At 46.4% G+C, this 18,326-nt stretch overlaps 1 protein-coding gene across 1 annotated transcript in view; it reads left to right on the forward strand.

The window, feature by feature from the left end:
* The window catches only part of LOC102932875 (hepatocyte nuclear factor 4-beta), a 40,695-nt gene that overhangs the window by 21,594 nt on the left and 775 nt on the right, over window positions 1-18,326 (forward strand). Inside the window, exons 4-9 of the mRNA XM_043525985.1 lie at window positions 6,595-6,701; window positions 8,444-8,599; window positions 9,228-9,315; window positions 12,467-12,619; window positions 16,042-16,326; window positions 16,942-17,055. Coding sequence (XP_043381920.1) covers window positions 6,595-6,701; window positions 8,444-8,599; window positions 9,228-9,315; window positions 12,467-12,619; window positions 16,042-16,326; window positions 16,942-17,055 — 903 coding nt within the window. The remainder of the gene's footprint in view (window positions 1-6,594; window positions 6,702-8,443; window positions 8,600-9,227; window positions 9,316-12,466; window positions 12,620-16,041; window positions 16,327-16,941; window positions 17,056-18,326) is intronic.

Consider the following 18,326-nt stretch of genomic DNA (forward strand, 5'->3'; position numbering starts at 1 on the left):
TGTCCTGTGTGACTTTGGGACACTTAGCCTCTCTGTGCCTCAGTCCCTCATCTGTACAATGGGAATAATAAAGCTTCCCTCCCTCCCAAGGGAGTTGTGAGGATAAATGCATTAAAGATTGAGAAGATTGACTGATGAAAAGCCCTACCTAAGAAATAGGCATTTTTTTAACAAAAGATAAGGTGCGACCCGTGTTACTGTGGATCCCAGGTCTTAGAAGGGATGTGTACACACGGTACCTAAGCATTACACAATATTCCGGTGACACTTTTGTATGGGAATCATGCAGTGTACTCTGTTATCCCCTGCCCCCCAAAAGAGGGAAGACTTATACAGCAAATTCAAATTCTCTGGGGCCAAATACTGTATTTCTGAAGAGGGTAGATAACAGAAGATATTTATCCTGTCACTGGTTGGGCCCTTTCACCTTCTTGGCTCTTAATCTAGTTGGGTCGGGAGGGCAGGCAGGTGGTGCTATTGAGAGTCCTGCTTAGTGCCCCATCTTCTCTCTGTCATGACAAATGATTCAAGGCAGGGCTTAAAGTCTCCCCCAGTATCTCTTGGAACCTCGGGGCTTTAGCCCCATGGGGTGCAATGGGATTTGGGGCTTTAGCCCCATGGGACATGCCAGGGCTCCCAAGGGTTTGATAATATTTACCGGAGCTCTGCTCCGGCTGGCTCTAGCTGAATTTAAACCCTGATGCAAGGCCTTCAAGACACACCCAGCTTCCACTTGGCAGTAAGAAATTGGTGAGAGTTCTGGAATCTCCAGGCTTGTGACAAGGCTGGAAAACTACCAGTAACAGCAGCTTTCTTCCACATCGAGGAGGGTGTGGAGGGAGATACGGTCTCTTTTCATAGTATAATATTTTCCTTAACATGAATTTACTGTCAGTGAAATGTGCCCTGGAGCCTGAAGACGTCTCTACAGCCCAGGTACATCAGGGGCAGCCTGCCCTTCCTCTCCACCAAAGTACTTTCGCCACCTCCAAGGGAGTTCGGTCTCCATGTCTATTCAGTCTTTGGCAGGGCCGGCCTTCGGGAAAATGGCACACTGGGCGAACGTGCATTTTGGTGCCCCGACCCCTGTGGGCATGGCGCCCCCCCCCCATGCCCCTGATCCCCATGGGCTCCCAAGGCGCCCCAACCTGCTTCCCCCCCATCCCCTGCACTGTGTCCCCTTCGCCCCAATGCCTGCTCCCTCTCCTGCACCCCTAATCCCTACACCCCTTTCACTCCCAACCTCTGCCCCCCCTCCTGTAACCAACACCTCAGCTGCCCCCTCCTGAGCCCCTCACCCCTGCACTGTGCCCCCTTCATCCCACCACCTGTCCCCTGCTGTGCCCCTAGCCCCTGTACTGTGTCCCCTTCAGTCCTACATCCTGCACCTCCCTCCTGAGCCCCTAACCCCTGCACTGTGCCCCCTTTGCCCCTAACCCTTGCATCCCCTTCCTGAACCCACATGGGGAACCTGACCTGGATCCACAAAGCAGCTGGCATTGCTGCTCGCTCCCCCCACCGAAGTGCTGCTCCTCTGCCCCCCACAGCCCTAGGGGGCTGTGAGAGGGGAGCAAGGAGCGACGTCAGGGCTTCCTGCATCTAGGTCACTTTCTCTGCAGGCAGGAGAGCAGCAGCTCCTGATGCCTCAGCACAGCCCAGGTGGGGAAGTGACCTTGATGCAGGGAGCCCTGGTGTGGGTGCTGGGGCCCTGTGAAGGAACCAGTGTGTGTTTGTGGTGAAGGAGTGGGTGGTATTGAGGGGAGTGTGTGTGTGCCTGAGTGAGTGAGTGCGCTGTCTCTTTAAGAAAGCCCTCAGGGTCAGGAGCCTGAACTAGGCTTGTTCAGACACAAGCAGCTGCCAGCAGCTCTGGACCCAGAGAGGCAGCAGCAGACACAGATTCCCCATGTCCCATCACTCCAGCTTAGCAGAAATGGGGTACACGGGGGAGGGGGACACCCCGCCATCAGCCCCCCCGCCCGCCCACCCCAGAGCGGACAGGAGGATGCTCGCAGGCCAGAGGCGACTCCAGGAAGAAGGCAGGGTGAGGGGACACAGGACCAGCAGCGGCTGCACACCCCCTGCTCCGGGCTCCGAGGCTGGTCGTCTCTCCCGCTCCCCCACGCTGCTGCTCGCCTGCCTGCCCTGCCGCCTCCTTCAGCCCAGCTGGCCTCTCGGCAGCAGGTCCGGTGGGAATCCAAACCCTGCGCACGGCGCCCCCTTGGGCAGTCCACCCTGGGCGGGGGCCCGTACGGCCCACCCCAAAGGCCAGCCCTGGTCTTCGGTCTCTTCCTTGAGACCCCCATAAGAGCGCCAGTCATTTTTCTGCCTCAAAGGAAGAAACCCTCACACTCGTTTTACTCAGGCGGCTGGAAGGAGGGTGACATTTGGTCACTATGGCCCAGAGCCTCAAAGGTGCCAATGGGAGTTAGGCATCTAAATACATTGCAGAGGCTTGTCACTCGTTGCCAGTCTGCCAGCATCTGCTCCTAAACAGTCTGGTATTTTAAGGACATGAGTGGCTTTTAAGCAAAACCTTTTGAAATGCCAAAAAAGAAGACAATGAGGACCAAGCAAATAAGATAAAAATAGGAAAGCACAACTCTTTCCACAGGCTGTTGAAACATCTTCATGGGTTCTGCATTTTTTATTCAAGTGCCAGCCAGCTAATCCTTAGAATAATGGTATCGTTCAAACTGATGGTTAAAGGGATGATTAGGTGAACATGGCTGGGTATAATATTATTATTTAATATTTATATTGCAGCAACTCCTGGGAGTCCTAAAGACCATTCCTATTGTGCTAGCCACTGACAATACATATGACAAAAAAGAGCTTGTCCCAGGGAGTTTACAACATATAGTTATACAATAGAAACTTGCAATATCCAAGGGGGTTAATATATCATATGAAGAACTGCCGCAGAACCTTTGCTTGCTAGAGTTAAATCTAGTCTGCCCATCTGAGTCAGCCCGGTATGTAACCAAAGGGGGTTTTGATTTCAGACATGTACGTAAGAGTAGGTAGAGATGTACTGTACTGTCGTTACGTGCTAAACCTTGCTGCTTCCTGAGCTTTAAGAAGCTATGGATTGAATTTCTGAGTTGTACGTCGCCAAAATGTATGAACTGTCAGGATACTGTTGAGTCTTTGTTCGAGATCCTTCCTCGCGTATGCTTATTGCAGTGATCATTCTTTGCTGCAGTGAGTCCATAGTGTGTGAACAGAGTTCAGCAGGCTAAACTGATGCCGAAATTAAAGGGAGCTGTAATTCTCAGCAAAGCCACTTATTACTCTGTTATTACTTTGCCTGCGTTCTATGCTCAGAGCAGAACAGACCTTTCTCACAGCTAGTTTCTGTTTGCAAAGAAAGGGGAGATTTTTTTTTTTTCATTGGCTGGGCTTTTATTCAATCGTCAACGCCCATACAGTTAGAGCATTTTATTTGGCAGAGCATCCTGCAAACAAATTGTATCCCAATGTGCTTAACAAAGTTAAAGGGTCAAGGTTGCTAAGTCTGGTTGAACAGTGGGGGAAAAAAATGTATTTGCAAATTTATTTCAAAGAAGTTCAAAGACTTTATTTCAGAGAGGTTCAGCAAATGAGCTAAAATTTCCTTCTGAACCAACTGCGAGAGGGTGAACGTTCCGTTTTGAAAAGAAGAATGGCAATTTTCAACTGGATCCAGGGCTGGCCGGAAAAATTCCATTACGTGAAAAATATTGACGTTTCAGAATTTGATTTCCTTCCTCAGTGGAACGAACCAAGCCCCTTTGAAATTTTTCATGAAAAAACATGAGACACCCCAGAAGAGCCAACTCCCTTGGTGGGTGGAAGATCTAAACACAAATGTCTCATCTGCAGAGACTTGAACTCGGGTCTCCCATGTTCTAGAGGCACACCCTACCCATCGGGCTATAGCCTCAGGCTTTCTCATGCTCTCCCGTCGGAGTTATTTCTCTTTGCATAAATAATTAAATATTCAGTAGGCCAGAGCAAAAGATACTGACTCTAGCCCAGTAGTTCGAGCACTCACTGGGATGACAAAATGTCAGCCAAGCAAGCAAGCACTTGGGTTTCTTCGTGTGAGCAGAATATGGTGCTCGGCATTATAAACAGGATTCCTCTGTGGTGTTTGGTTGCTGTCATTGAAGGCAGGAGCATTTCCCGTTAGAGGTTTGGTGCTTGATCACTATTAAACAGTGGGGACCCAAAGCTGTGAGGCATCCAGGGCTATCAGAACACTCTACGAACCAAAGAATCCAAGGCCAGTTGTGATTTTCTTACTGCTTTCGATTGTAAAGCCAGGTATCAGTCCATTCATTTTCTTTTGCAGCACACTGAGTGGTAGAGCCAGAGCTGAAAGGTCAGTGCAATTTTATCCAGCAGATGAGAGCGGGTTTGTCTGTCTGTCTAGAAAGAAAATCCTGGCAGACAGTGTGATACTTTCTCAACTGAGAAACTTTCGCAAGTGTCTGAACAAGTTGCTGAATGTCTGACAATTTATAACCTGGGAATTGTTTCCCCTTGTGTATGAAGGGAAGAATGTTTCCAAAGGGGAGTTATGTTGCTGTTATTAATGGGACACTTTGATTTGAAATAAATCTTTTCTTTATTTAGTTATGCACCAGCTTCCTCTTTTTGGTAGATAGCCCATTGATTAGGAGTGATCTCTTCTAAGGAATGATCAGCATCATGAACAAGTCTGCTGGTCTTTTATGGGGAGGGTTCCAGAATCTGTGGGTTTCTTTAATGCAGTGATCATAGAGATGGTTGCTGCTCTTCCTCCATCCCAACCCCATCACTGGGAAATCATCCCGGAGACCAAGTCCCAGTACGAGGAAATACAGTACAATTGTTGCTGCGTTCTCCTGACGCAGAGGCCCAGACTAGATTTTCCAATGTCACATGTGCAACTAGAGGAACATGGCCAAGTTCTTACCCTTTAAGGACCATCACAGACTTCACTTCTTTCTGTTCCAAGTGCAAGGCACACCTCTTTGACCTTGCCTTCTCTACCAGACACAGAGCACCACATCTATGTATTAATAACAACAACAGACCACCTACCAAAACAAGACACTCCACTGCACACACATCTCACTCTGGGGAGAGGATGCAAAAAACAAACACGTGGCAGAGAGGTAGCCATGTTTCTTAATGCGCTGCTGGAAGGAACTCAGATACTATGGTGATGAGTGTGAATAAGACCGTGTATAGAACAGGATAGAAATAAAGTAACCCTCCATAGGCACATCACACAACATTTCTCCCAGTGGTGTGAGTGTGGCAATAGCGTGATGGGGTCACAAGCCACTGAGAAATGTGACCACATCACGCAAACCTCAAACAACTTCCTATTCATTTCAGGGCCCCATTCAGAAGTCTCTTCCCAGGTTTTCAAATGTTCCAGGGCGTTGCTGCATCAAATCTCATGGGCTTAGAGCCTACTCTACAGACCATTGAAATCAATGAAAAGATTCCCATTGACTTCTTCAGACTTTGGATGAAGCTCTTAATCTCTCTCTCTGCACCCTTGCCAGCTTGCTCTACTCATCTTGCACCATCCTCTCTTACTCTTGCTCGCCACTCTTACTTCATGAGCCGCCTCTTCTGCAGCTCTTGGCACCTGGACCCGCCTTGCTGTATTTCTTCATGTCGTCAACACTCAGCCTCATCTTTTGTCCCTGGCTCTGATTTCCCACCCACTTCTGTTCCAGTTTGAATGAGACAAGGTGGGAGAGGCAATATCTTGTATTGGACCAGCTTTTGCTGGTGAGAGAGACGAACGGTTGACTTTGTGAAACACTTTCGGGATAATTTGGAGACAATGGGACCCATGCACACAAGGTTCTATTCCTGGCTCTTCCACTGACCTGCAGGGTCATCTTGGGGAATCAGGGTGATCAGGGTCATCTCTCTATGCCCCTATTTTCCCTCCCAGCCTTGACTATTTTCTAGCATTTATTTAGATTGAAAGCTCTTCACGGCAGGGATTGTCTCTTACTGTGGGTCTATACGGCACCTAACTCAATGGGTCTCTGCTGTCAGTGGGAGACTCTAGGTTCTACCATAATACAAATAATAAATACCACTGGAACTACTCCATGTGGGTGCAAGGGTCTGTCCATGTGGATTTAGTAGCAGAAGTAGGCCTTGAAACTGAAGGGCATGTTACACATGTGCTCTCCTACAGGTAGGACATGCTGGAACACTCATTAGAGAAGCCATTGTGGTCAGTAATCATTTTCCCCCTATGCAACATACTCATAAAATTATTACTAACATTAAAATAACTATTTAAATTGCTGTATGCAGTGTTGTGGTACCCACGTTGATCCCAGGATATTAGAGAGACAAGGTGAGTGATGTAATACCGTTGGTTGGCGAGAGAGTGGTCCAATAAAAGATATTTGCTCACCCACCGTGTGTCTCTACTTAAATTGTTGACAGTTTGAATAGTATGTATTTTATGGATTCATAAAATGACTAGCAAATTGTAGAGTTCTCGATGATAGTAAATAGCTGTGATCGGTGATGATAGGGAAAGGCAATCTCTGACTCATCGCATGACTGTCCTCTTTTCTCTCTTTGAAGCTGTGCAGAATGAACGGGACAGGATTAGCATTCGCAGGAGTAGCTATGAAGACAATGGATCCCTGTCAATCACTGTGCTGACCCAGGCCGAGGCTATGGCACAGCAGGTATGAACTACATTGATAATCATTATTAGAAGGGGGTTTATGGCCGCTTCATCTGTGAACTCGTCCAACTAAGCGGGGATGAGTCTACTCAGTCCTTGGATGGCACTTAGATGGAACAACTAGTTACAACAGGAAGCAATATTAATGATTCTCTCTTGTTCTCTCTGGGTCATTGCTGACCCAGTGCCCAAGCATCCTAGCATCTATGTCCTGGCTACAGGTCTGAGCAATTACATTCTACCTACCAATTCCCCCAGGCAGTCCGGCAGGATACAGTAGTCTTCTTTGCTTCTTATCCTAAATTGCTGCATTGCCTTGCTGTCCACTTGATTTGCTTTGTTTCACCCCAGAGGTGGCTGCATTTCAATGATGCATGAACAGATTCCTGTAGGTACAGTATATAACTGGTTAGAAACTAGGCTTCCCTCAGTATAAATGCAAGATCTGCAAATGTCAGAGCATTATTAGGGCAACAGTTGTAGAAGAGCAAAGAGCTAATAAACTAGGATTTAAACCCAATGGTCCTATCATCTTCTCCTCTCTCCCTTCCTCTTCCATTACCACACGCTCCAAGGTGTAGTTTGCTTTAAAAAAAACAAATGAATAAGGGCATCTTTTTAATTGCCAATACAAATGATCCTTTTCTTCCAGACATATGGTGCAGATTTTCTTTACATATAAAAATGTTTTCACTTCTTCAAGAATTGCTGCATTCGCAACATGCATTAGAAAGCGTCGCCTTTCAGGGCTTGTCTGCGGGCGACATTAGGGCCTAGGCATGAATCTGAAGTGCAGTAACGTACTCATCAAAGGGCACCGTGGAACATTTAGTACGCTGCAGCAGTACCCACAAGAAACGTTACAGGGTGGCAGGCTGGCATATTGTAGATTCACACCCTGGCTTGTGAGGCCTGAACAAGTCCTTAGTTAACACTGCTGGGCCCATTTGTCATCATTGACCTTTGAAAAGAGATAGGAAGATTGATGCATGGGGTTGTTTGTATTTTATAACAAGCTGCTGCTTGGGAGACTGGGTGAGCTGACTGAGCTGCTTCTTTGGGTCTGCCATATTAAGTAATTGGCAGGGCGCTCAGATCCTGTGCTTTTGATCAAAAGAAAGAAAATCCCTTTGTCAAGTCCGACGAGTCGGATGTAAAGCACACAGACAATAAACTGCTCAAGTCACTATCCCTCTGTTTCAGAGTAACAGCCGTGTTAGTCTGTATTTGCAAAAAGAAAAGGAGTACTTGTGGCACCTTAGAGACTAACCAATTTATTTGAGCATAAGCTTTCGTGAGCTACAGCTCACTTCATCGGATGCATACTGTGGAAAGTACAGAAGACGTTTTTATACACACAAACCATGAAAAAATGGGTGATTATCACTACAAAAGGTTCTCTCTCCCCCCACCCCACTCTCCTGCTGGTAATAGCTTATGTAAAGTGATCACTCTCCTTACAATGTTACTCCCTCTGTTGTGACACAGCACCACCCGGTGGAGACTGCAAACATTCTTGCGTCATTTACGTTCAACACTGGATCCAACATACAGTTCTCCACAAATCGTTGTGAATGTCAAACGTTATATTTGAGATAGGACAAAATTAATGGCTCTATGGAAACCATAAATCCCTTGATATGTAGGAAACACATATTACGTTCTACTTGACCAGACATTTTGTTCAACAAAGCAACACTTAAGCCTGTTCTACATCCAAATTCTGCTTTGTTTTTCTTTCAGTACTCAGCTCTGAGTCCAGTGCACAGTGCTGACATTGCGATGAAGAAGGTTGCAACCATCAATGATGTGTGTGAGTCCATGAAACAGCAGCTTTTAGCCCTTGTCGAATGGGCAAAATATATCCCAGCGTTCTGTGAACTTCCACTGGATGACCAGGTGAAATAGGGCTCTGTGTCTGTCACTCCCTCAATCCATTTATATTTAATATAAACACATAGTCCCTGCCCTTTAACATCAAACTGGGTGATATTCAGTAGAATTCACCATGTAGAGCAAGAAATTCCTTGCAGGAGAGGTGGAATTTCAAAGAGCCAGGCTTTTGTTATTACTAATTCATTAGAAATGATTGCCACCCACTGAAGACAAGAAAAATATTGCGTATAATCAGCTGAGCCAGCACTGGAATGATGGGTCAAAAGGGAGGTTGTATTTTTTCTACCATTATCTGCTGGTAGAAGGATACAATAGCCACTGTTTCCAGGGCAATATCAAACAAAACATGTTCTCCTTTTTTCTTTTGCTTTGCAAAATGAGTTTTGCTTTAATGTTTTGTAAATGTAATGCTTCTAACATCTAAAGAGTCAAAGCTATAGTCAAGTTAGGGTCAGATTTTGCTCTCAATTACCCCAGGAGTAATTCCATTGTCTACAGTGGAGCTATTCCAGATTTGCACTAATTTAAATGAAAGCAGAATTTTCCCCATTCTGTACACATCAATCACCTGACTGTTCCTCTGTCTGCTGTCGAAGTGTAATACGCTCTGTTTCTTCCCTGTAATCTGCAGGTTGTCTTGCTAAGAGCCCATGCAGGAGAACACCTACTCCTGGGAGTTGCTAAACGGTCAATACCATATACAGATTTTCTATTATTAGGTAAAATAATATAATTCATTCTTGCTTTGAAGTTTGCACAGATTTACATGCTGGATAATCATTATGTATCCTGCCCATCTGCAATTGCCCTTGCATTCAGCTAGCTAAGGTATATTTCACCTGTTATGCTTTATGCTATTAAATTGTTGCTACTTTTCTTTAGAGGTGGCCGCCCTGCCATGGTGGATAAAGTCCTTTTTCCATAAAGCCTGTTCATCTGTTTGTAGACCAAAGAGCTTGGGGAACTTTCTGGATGTCAGACAATATATAAATAGGCAAGATCATCGTTGTATTTTAGCCAACAAACTGTCTTGATAATTCAGGCTGCTAGGATGAAATTTTTTTGTTATGACTAAGAAAAAAAAATTAAATACAAACCAAACCATGGCCCCTTGACATGGTAACTTCAATTATAAAATGACACCAAATTACATGCAAACATGCACCTTCCACCCCTCTGCTTCTATAGCGTTGCTAGAATGTCGATATAAAGCTAGGTTTCAGATTTTGCTTCCCTCCTGGTTTAAATTTAGGCACAATAAACCTTGTAGCAACCCAGCTTTGGAACACTGGAGGGCAGACTTACAGTGAGTTTGGAGGAAGAAGAGTTTGGAGGAAGAGTTTGCATGATTTGCTCTCTGTTAGGTTTATGCCTCTGAGTATCTAATTCATAGATTCCATAGCCAGAAGGGACCATTGTGATCATCTAGTCTGACCTCCTGTATATCACACGCCATAGAACTTCCCCAAAATAATTCCTAAAGCAGAGCTTTTAGAAACACATCCAAACTTGATTTTAAAATTGTCAGTGATGGAGAATTCACTATGATCCTTGGTAAATTGTTCTAATGATTAATTACTGTCACTGTTCAAAATGTATGCCTTATTTTCAGTCTGATTTTGTCTAACTTCAACTTCCAGCTATTGGATCCTGATATACCTTTCTCTGATAGACTGAAGAGCCCATTCTTAAATATTTGTTCCCCAAGTAGGAACTTAAAGACTGTAATGGTCACCCCTTAAATTCAGGGCCGCATCTCTGCATTCCAAGGAAAAACCCACAGGGCTAGGGGTAAGAAAATCTCCATGAGGTTCTCTGTGAGGTGCTTTCTTCCCCATGGTCCACTGAGGTGGGGGACAAACAGATCATGAGGCTCGTTCCCAGAACCCAGATATTGCCAGGATCTGCACAGATACTGAAGTATCAGCAGAAGGCCAGGTATCCTATGCTGCCTAACAGCATTGGTGCTCCAAAAGAGCCGCTCTGATAGGACTTCCACAGTCAGTGGCTTCCATAGGAGTCCTCTTTAAGGAGGATTGTTACTTCCCAGGGCTGTACTGTCCTGCTGGGGAATCTCCCCAGAGCCAGTGAAGAGATGATGTGCAGCCTCTCAGCCCCATAGAACTCCCACTGCATAGATCCTCAGACTCATGGATAACTTAGTACTGGCTCAACGAAAAAGCGAGGGGAGAAATACCGCAGAGACAAGAGCTCACTCCTGATCTCCAGACCAGGTGGGGAGACTCATACATGGGTCTTGGAGGCCTTGAGTTTTAGTTCAATGTATTTGTGCTGGAGTTGGAATCGTCAGAAAATTAAAATGATGATTTAGCTAGAGACAGCATGTAAATGTTACCTCTGCTAATGCATGTTGAATGCTCGCTGTTCTACTAAGCATTTTGGCTCTGTCCACACTGCAAAGGGAAGGTGTGATAGCAGCCTGGGTGGGCATACCCATGTCAGCTTTAAGCTAGCTAGCACGAGTAACAATAGCAGTGTAGACATGGTGGCACCAGTTTCAGCACAGGCTAGCAACCAGAGTCCAAGCCCTCTAAGGTCCCTGGATATGTACTTTGCTTGCTAACATGTGTCACCACATCCACACTGATATTGTTACCTGTGCTAGCTAAATTACAGCAGACACAGGGATGCATACCATGCTGCCATCACCTTGTCACTTTGCGATGTAGACATCCCCTTAGATACTAATGCATAGACATTAAGGTAATAGGTCCTTTAGAAATACTAAAGAGAGATTAGATCAGATATTTAGATTAGATAGATATTCCCTTGTAATTTAAGATTGTTTTTTAAATGGTAGAAGAAAACACCGTCAGGATTCTCCACTGCAGATGGGGGGAAAAAGTTGGTCTCAACAACATTATGTTGGCCAAACTTGGGTAGATTAGTTCTACAAAAAATTATACATGAGTAAGGCTATGATTTAGTCATGGAGGTCATGGAAGTCACGGAATCCGTGACTTCCAGCGACCTCCGTGACTTCAGCCTGTGCTGGCCGGGAGCTGCAGGGTCCCCCACTGCCCGAAGGGGCAGGGAGCTGTAGGATACCCCCACTGCCTCTGGCTGCCGCTACAGCTCCCGGCCACCGGGGGCAGTGGGAGACCCCCCCCCCCGAGCTCCAGGCCCCCGTGGGTGGTGGGGGAAGTCCCCCAAACTCTGGGCTGCCGGGAGCGGTGGGGGAACCCCAGACCTCCTGGCGGCAGTGGGGGAACCCCAGAGCTCCTGGCTGCTCAGGGGAGGCGGGGGCACCGCACAGCTCCCAGCCCCCATAGATGGGGGGGGGACCCCTAGAGCTGCAGGCAGCAGGGGTACCCCGCAGCCCCTAGCCGCTGCCGGCAGCTCCTAGCCCCTCCGCAGCTGCCCTGCTTCCGACAGTGTGGGGACCCGCAGATCCCTATTTTGTCACCATATTTTTAGTAATGTCACAGACGGGTCATGGCTGCTGTGAATTTTTCTTTTTTGCCCGTGACCTGTTTGTGACTTTTACTAAAAATATCTATGAAAAAATCTTAGCCTTACACATGAGTTACAATAGTCTTGTGGTCAGATGCTCAGACAGGTATAACAGGATGTTACTCAGCACATAATGTCAACCTGATTTGCATGAATGGTTATGGCAACTGCATGCACAAATTGGGTAATTAAGCACACAAATGCATCTAAGTGGTTATTCGCCCATGTCAATTCTGAATTTGACCATGAAATTGCATGTGCAAATTATACACACAATCATGTGCTGCATTCTGAAAATATGGCTGTTGGTGTCTGAAGAAATGGGTGATTTAATAATGCGCCTTGTCCACAGAGCTGGTGTAAATGGCTGATACAGATGTTTTTTCATCTTCTCAGGAAATGATTTCATCATTCCAATGCACTGCCCAGAACTGGAAATTGCTCGCGTAGCCATTCGAATCCTGGATGAGTTGGTAAAGCCCTTACGTGACATCCAGGTTGATGACAATGAGTATGCATGCCTTAAAGCGATCATATTCTTTGACCCAGGTAAGTCTCTCAGATTTACCAAACCACTATCATCAGTGGCAGATCATGGGATTCCAAGAGAAGAATCTTGATAGGACTAAAATGGCACATAAGTGGGTGGAGTGAGGGGTCCAGTCTGGGGGGAGGGAGGAGAAGGATCATTTATGGCATTTCTTGAAAATTCCATTATTGTCGATCCTCCTTCACTTTGTGGTGCTCTACTCCCTCATCTCCCCTAAGAAGCATAATTGCAAGGTTTGTAAGTATTAAAGCAAAGTATTTGCTCCAATCCGAGACACATGCAAAACCTTACAGAACCTGCAGGAACTGAGCTGCTTCCAGAGTTTGGCCTCACTCAGTGATGTATATCAATAGAAAATGAGGACATGCATGCCTATATTTAATTTTTCAGTGAATTAACCAAGCAACAGAATGGGAATTAAAACAGGGACCAGGAGGGAGCATAAAATCTACAAATGGTTAGGCCATGAGAAGTGTTGATTGCCTGCAGTTTCCATCAACATCAGGAAGGATGCTGCAACGTCTCACGGTCATGGCTTAAGAGCGCAAAATGACAGAATAAAGAGAAGATTTGGGGAAAAGAGAACGGGAAATTAGGGCCTGCTCTGAAGCCCGTCAGGAGTCTTTCTGCTGACTTCGGTGGCTTTGGACTAGGCTCCAAGTGAGACAAATGAAGGCACCTTCCGGGGCTTGGGAGAGCATTACAATGGCTCGGGGCTCTAAAAAAATAACACTCTTTGGGCAGGCCAGTGTCAAATAAGTGATAAGAGTTGAGTTGTTTGATCAAACGTTGCTGAATGCTGGGCTCGACTCAGCAGGGGGAGTGATACAAAGAGCAAACCATGACTGAAGGGGATAGGATGGGGCCACCTGGCAGACAGGAAGAGAGGAGGGCACATCAAAGGCCTGGCCTGCAGTAGAACTTCAGAGACCTGCTGCTTTCGTAGCTCACATGGTCCTGAACAGTGGCGTTTTTTTACTCTAACCCCTTGCTGAGTGCTATCCATCCATCTTTCTGTCCCTCCCCCCACACCTACCTTTTACTCACGTGGCCCCCATTACTGTAATATCTGAGCCCTTCACAACACTGAGATCCTCTTTCTTCCCTGCATCTTGAGGCCTTTTATCCCCACTTTACAGCTGGAGAACTGAACCTAGGCCAACACCAAATGAGACATTCTTCTACTGGCACTTACCTGTCACCGTATGTGTCTTCAACTCATTTCTCATCATGGCCCTTAGCCCTTTCCTGTGTATCTGGAGGGCTGCAGCCTTGAAGCAACATACCTAATAGGAGAGGACTCCTTAGTCTATACTCTTCATGAGTGTCCTGAAGAGACTAAACTGCAGGCACCCAGCCTTACCTACCTCTCCTTAAACATTGAAAGTTGCTTCAATTCTTTGGGACAGTCTGGGTGAAATTTCCAAACAGCCTAAAACCACCTGGACTGGCATAAGAAAAGATTTGTTAGGAACAGAGAGAGAAAATCCAATTAATAGAAATGCACTGCATATCACATCTAGGCTTACACGCTGCAAAAGCTAAGGCAGATACCATAAGTACCATCTCCATTAGTTACAGTATACAAAGCCTTTTTCCTGGTCCAGCAGGGCAGTGTATTTCAGACCCAGCCTGCGTGTGATCCCTCAGTTAGCCCTTTCGGGTTACTGTGCCATTCCCACAAAGATATTTACACAGTTGAAGTCCCCCAGGAGGATAGGATGGTCTCTCATGAAGCATGCACTGGATGGCTCCCAAAGCCATTCAGGGTTATTTTCACTACTTTGGAAAGATAGTTTTTGATCCCGATTTCCCTTTACTATTCTGTATAGGTTTTTATACTGAGCTCATCCTTTAGTATCTGAGCGCCTGCCAGTATTGCATTAAGAAATGTGACTACACAGCCGCCACACATTGTTTGTTCTCTCAGCCTCCCCCAAGCGAGACACTTGTACAGAGGGGGTGTCTTAGTTTGGTAGTGTCTTTTTTTTCCCCCCCAACTGTAAATATCGTTGTAGCTTTGTTTTGATGTTGGAGAAGGCAGGCCAAAGAAATGTGCCTCGCAGCTGAAATGGAAAGTGGAACGGTGTGGGAAGGGCTTTAGTTACTGGGGGAGTTCATGCTGCAGTCTCAGACCAGCCCCCCCGAGAAAGTTGTGTCTCCCACACAGATGAGCTTTACTCTTATGTTGAGGGTTCCATTGTGCCAAAGGAGGGGAGTTGTCAACCGCAGTCTTCATCCTGGAGCTTTAAAACAATCTTTCAGATTTCCCGTGCCCAGGCTGTGGAGTGCTTTGAAGATTCGAGGCAAGACTCTGAACTTAATTAGAAAATCTATGGGGAATCTATTGAAAATCTGTACCACATTTACACGAGGCATTCAGGCAACAGCCGTTTCTTAGCTCCACCTTCACAATCTATTTCCCCACAGGCCTCTACACCCCAAGGAACAGCCTTTGTTCTGGCCTAAAAATCCTGGCCTTGATTTTGAAAAATAAAAGACAGGCCCCTAACTTCATATTTATGCCCCAAAAGAAGTGACTTGGTTTTTCAGACGGGCTGAGCATGCACTAAATTCAAGGGCAGCAGCTGGGTCCTCAGCACTTCGCCCACTTCTTTTGGGGTATAAATAATTTTAATCTCCTCTTCTTCATATCTTTCCTTTTGCTTGTTAACATGGGTGGCAGGTGAAACCCACCCTCCCCTCGCCCCTGACCAGGGAGGCTAGCCCGCTGGCCCCATCCCTTCTGCCTGAGGCCACAACTCCCATGGCCAGAGAAGCTTGGAGCCCAGAGCCCCCCCCCCTGCAGCCAGAGGAGCCCTGTCTGGCCTGCCCCAGCCACACCAAGCCACTGGCCAGCCTATCCCAACCATGCTGGCCAGCCCAACCCCCAGGCTGGTCCCAGCACCAGGCTACTGGCCAGATCCAACCTAAGCTGCTGGCCCAATGCCCACCCCGGCCGCCGGTGGGCCCAAGCCCCGAGCTCCAGGCCACCAGCTGGATCTGAGCCCCTGCCAGCTTCAGGGGAGAGGGAGAAGGAAGGCAGGACAGAGTGTGGGCAGGGCCCCAGGTCCTGGGTTAGGGGAGGCTTAGCCTCCCCAGGCCTCTGATACCCATCACCAATGCTTGTTAATCATGCTATCCGCATGACTCAAACTCCTATTTTCCTACCATTCCCTTTAGACATTGCTCTGCTCCCTGTGGGATGTGACCTATTTCCAGATTAACACTGAGCTGCCACGTTGCCACATTAGAGCCATTCCAACTTCTAGTCTAAAGGAGAAATATTTTTTAAAAAACCATCACTTGCCATATCGGTGTATTTAATCTTTTCTTCTAGAGTCTGGCTGACTGTGAGAGCTGTCCCAGCTCGTGTGTGTTTGTGTGTGGAGAGTGTAAATTGTCTGTCTCTATCTCTCAGACTGTAAAGGCCTGAGCGAACCTGGCAAGGTGAAGAACATGCGATTCCAGGTGCAGGTCAACCTGGAGGATTACATCAACGACCGGCAGTACGACTCACGAGGGCGGTTCAGCGACATTCTCCTCCTCCTGCCGCCGCTCCAGAGCATCACCTGGCAAATGATAGAGCAGGTCCAATTCATGAAACTCTTTGGTGTGGCAAGGATTGACAGCTTGCTGCAAGAAATGCTTCTGGGAGGTACGCCCCCGCTGAGATCCTCTTTCTTCCCTGCATGCCTTGAAAACCGTGAGTATTTCAAAGGCCTTAACAACAATGCTAACACCAATGCCGTATTTAGGGATGCCCCAGGTTGATCAAATTAAAGAGACTTTGGAGCCAGATCAGCAGTTGATGTACATTGGCACTGACGCTGATGGATCTATGGTGATTCATGCCAGCTGAGGATCTGACCATTTTTTCATTAGCGTATGCATGGAACGGACACCCCTCTACCCCCCTTCAAGGGTACAACATTTTGTAGTAATACAAAAAGCAAATTGTAACCTTGTGAAAACATCACATTCGGGGCTGAACTGGGGGCACCCGCAAACAGGGTGATTGGCCACAGATGAGTAGCCAAAATGCTGGAGCTGGGAGCAGCAGAAATCAAGTTCTTTTAGGTAACTAAGACGACAGTGTCACAGTTGGAAATGGTGGGGTGCCACAGGAGAGAGGGGAGCAGGAGGAGGGGACGCAGGGGACTGAGGAAATTGGGGATACTTCTCCTGGTGATCCCGCTACAAGCAATTCTTCCGCTCCCTGTAAAAATGTGTGACATGCCTCAGGTCATAGGAATGCTTCTGCTGGTTTTTAGTTTAACAACAATGGGGAGAATGACTTCTTTTCCATGCTCCTATGCAGGAACCACTCTTGACGTACAATACCAGTCAGGACCTTCCAACCTCGACCTGGAACCTCTGCCAGGACACGTAGCTTTACCAAACATGAGTTCTGTGATTCACACAATTCCAGACCGTAGGTGTCCATCTTTATGCTATTGGCAGGCATAGTGCGGGGATTGGGTAGGAAGCTGCTGGGCCTATAAGCTTAGTTTGGTTTATTTAAGCATCACGCTTAGACTTTGTGGGGCTAAATGGGACCTGTCATGTGTTAGATCCAGCAGCAGGAGACAAAATAGAGGTCTAAACCTCAGGATCCTTCCTTAGTTTTTAGCCAGGCAAAACTGCCACTGAAGACAATGCACTGGGTCTTACATCTCACTAGGCCCTATTATGACAGTGTCATCATTCCACTTACAATTTAAGAAAATATTCACAACCAACATCCCAAGCATTCAAAAATCATGTCAACCCCACCCTATCCTTCCAAATCATGAGATTTTAAAAATAAACTCCAGATCCTTTTTATTTGCCTTCTACTTTTTACACCTTTAGGTTACACACTTCCCAGGTTTCTTCCACAACCATAAGGGCAAGAAACTTACTTTTTATACATGAAAGCTGAATCCAGGAGCAGGGATTTTAAGACCACCACCAAATAGCACGAGACTCTCAATAAAAAGCAGGAGCATTGGCAATGCTATTCTTTATGCACAAAGGTAGAAGTGTAAACATTCAGAAAGTAGGGCACACAATAGCCAGTGCGATCTGTTTTATTATATGCGAAGTAAATTGTCAGCAAAATAGAAATTATACCATTCAACCTGCGTGAAAGGCAATTTCATTAGGTGTAGAATCTTTAAAGCTTCCAGTAAACTTTTGTTGAGGTTTTTTAAGAAAGCCCACTGATTTTATTATTCCTTTCATGGTTGCTTAAGGTTGGTATTCACTGAATTGGCAGATGGCCCTAATTCTACCCCTCTTACATTTTTTCCATAGTGTGGACTGAAACTTAATAGAAACGCTGTGGACAACTGGCTCTCCCCATTCCCATGAACTACCTCTTCCGCTCATACTCATAGGAACTACGGCAAATGTGTGCACGGAAAAATAATTAGCAATAATGTCTCTAAGATAAATAGCATCGAAAATTGAGCTAAACTAACAGCTAGGCACAAGAAGGGGAGCCAGCATCATGTGACCAGTTAGCACTCTGCAGATTACCACCAAGTCACAGAGCACAATAAGAGTCATTGCTCTAATTAGAGATCAGCACTTTGAAGTGGGAACACATTTTCCCAAGTACTATTTATAAGACAATGCAGTACGTTGCTTGGTAAAACTCCTAATAACCCACCCGGCACCGAGTCCCTGATCACAAAGTGAAAGGCGGAAGAGGCTACCTGC

This window comes from Chelonia mydas, chromosome 12 (assembly GCF_015237465.2).
Source record: "Chelonia mydas isolate rCheMyd1 chromosome 12, rCheMyd1.pri.v2, whole genome shotgun sequence".
NCBI classification, from domain to species: Eukaryota; Metazoa; Chordata; order Testudines; family Cheloniidae; genus Chelonia; species Chelonia mydas.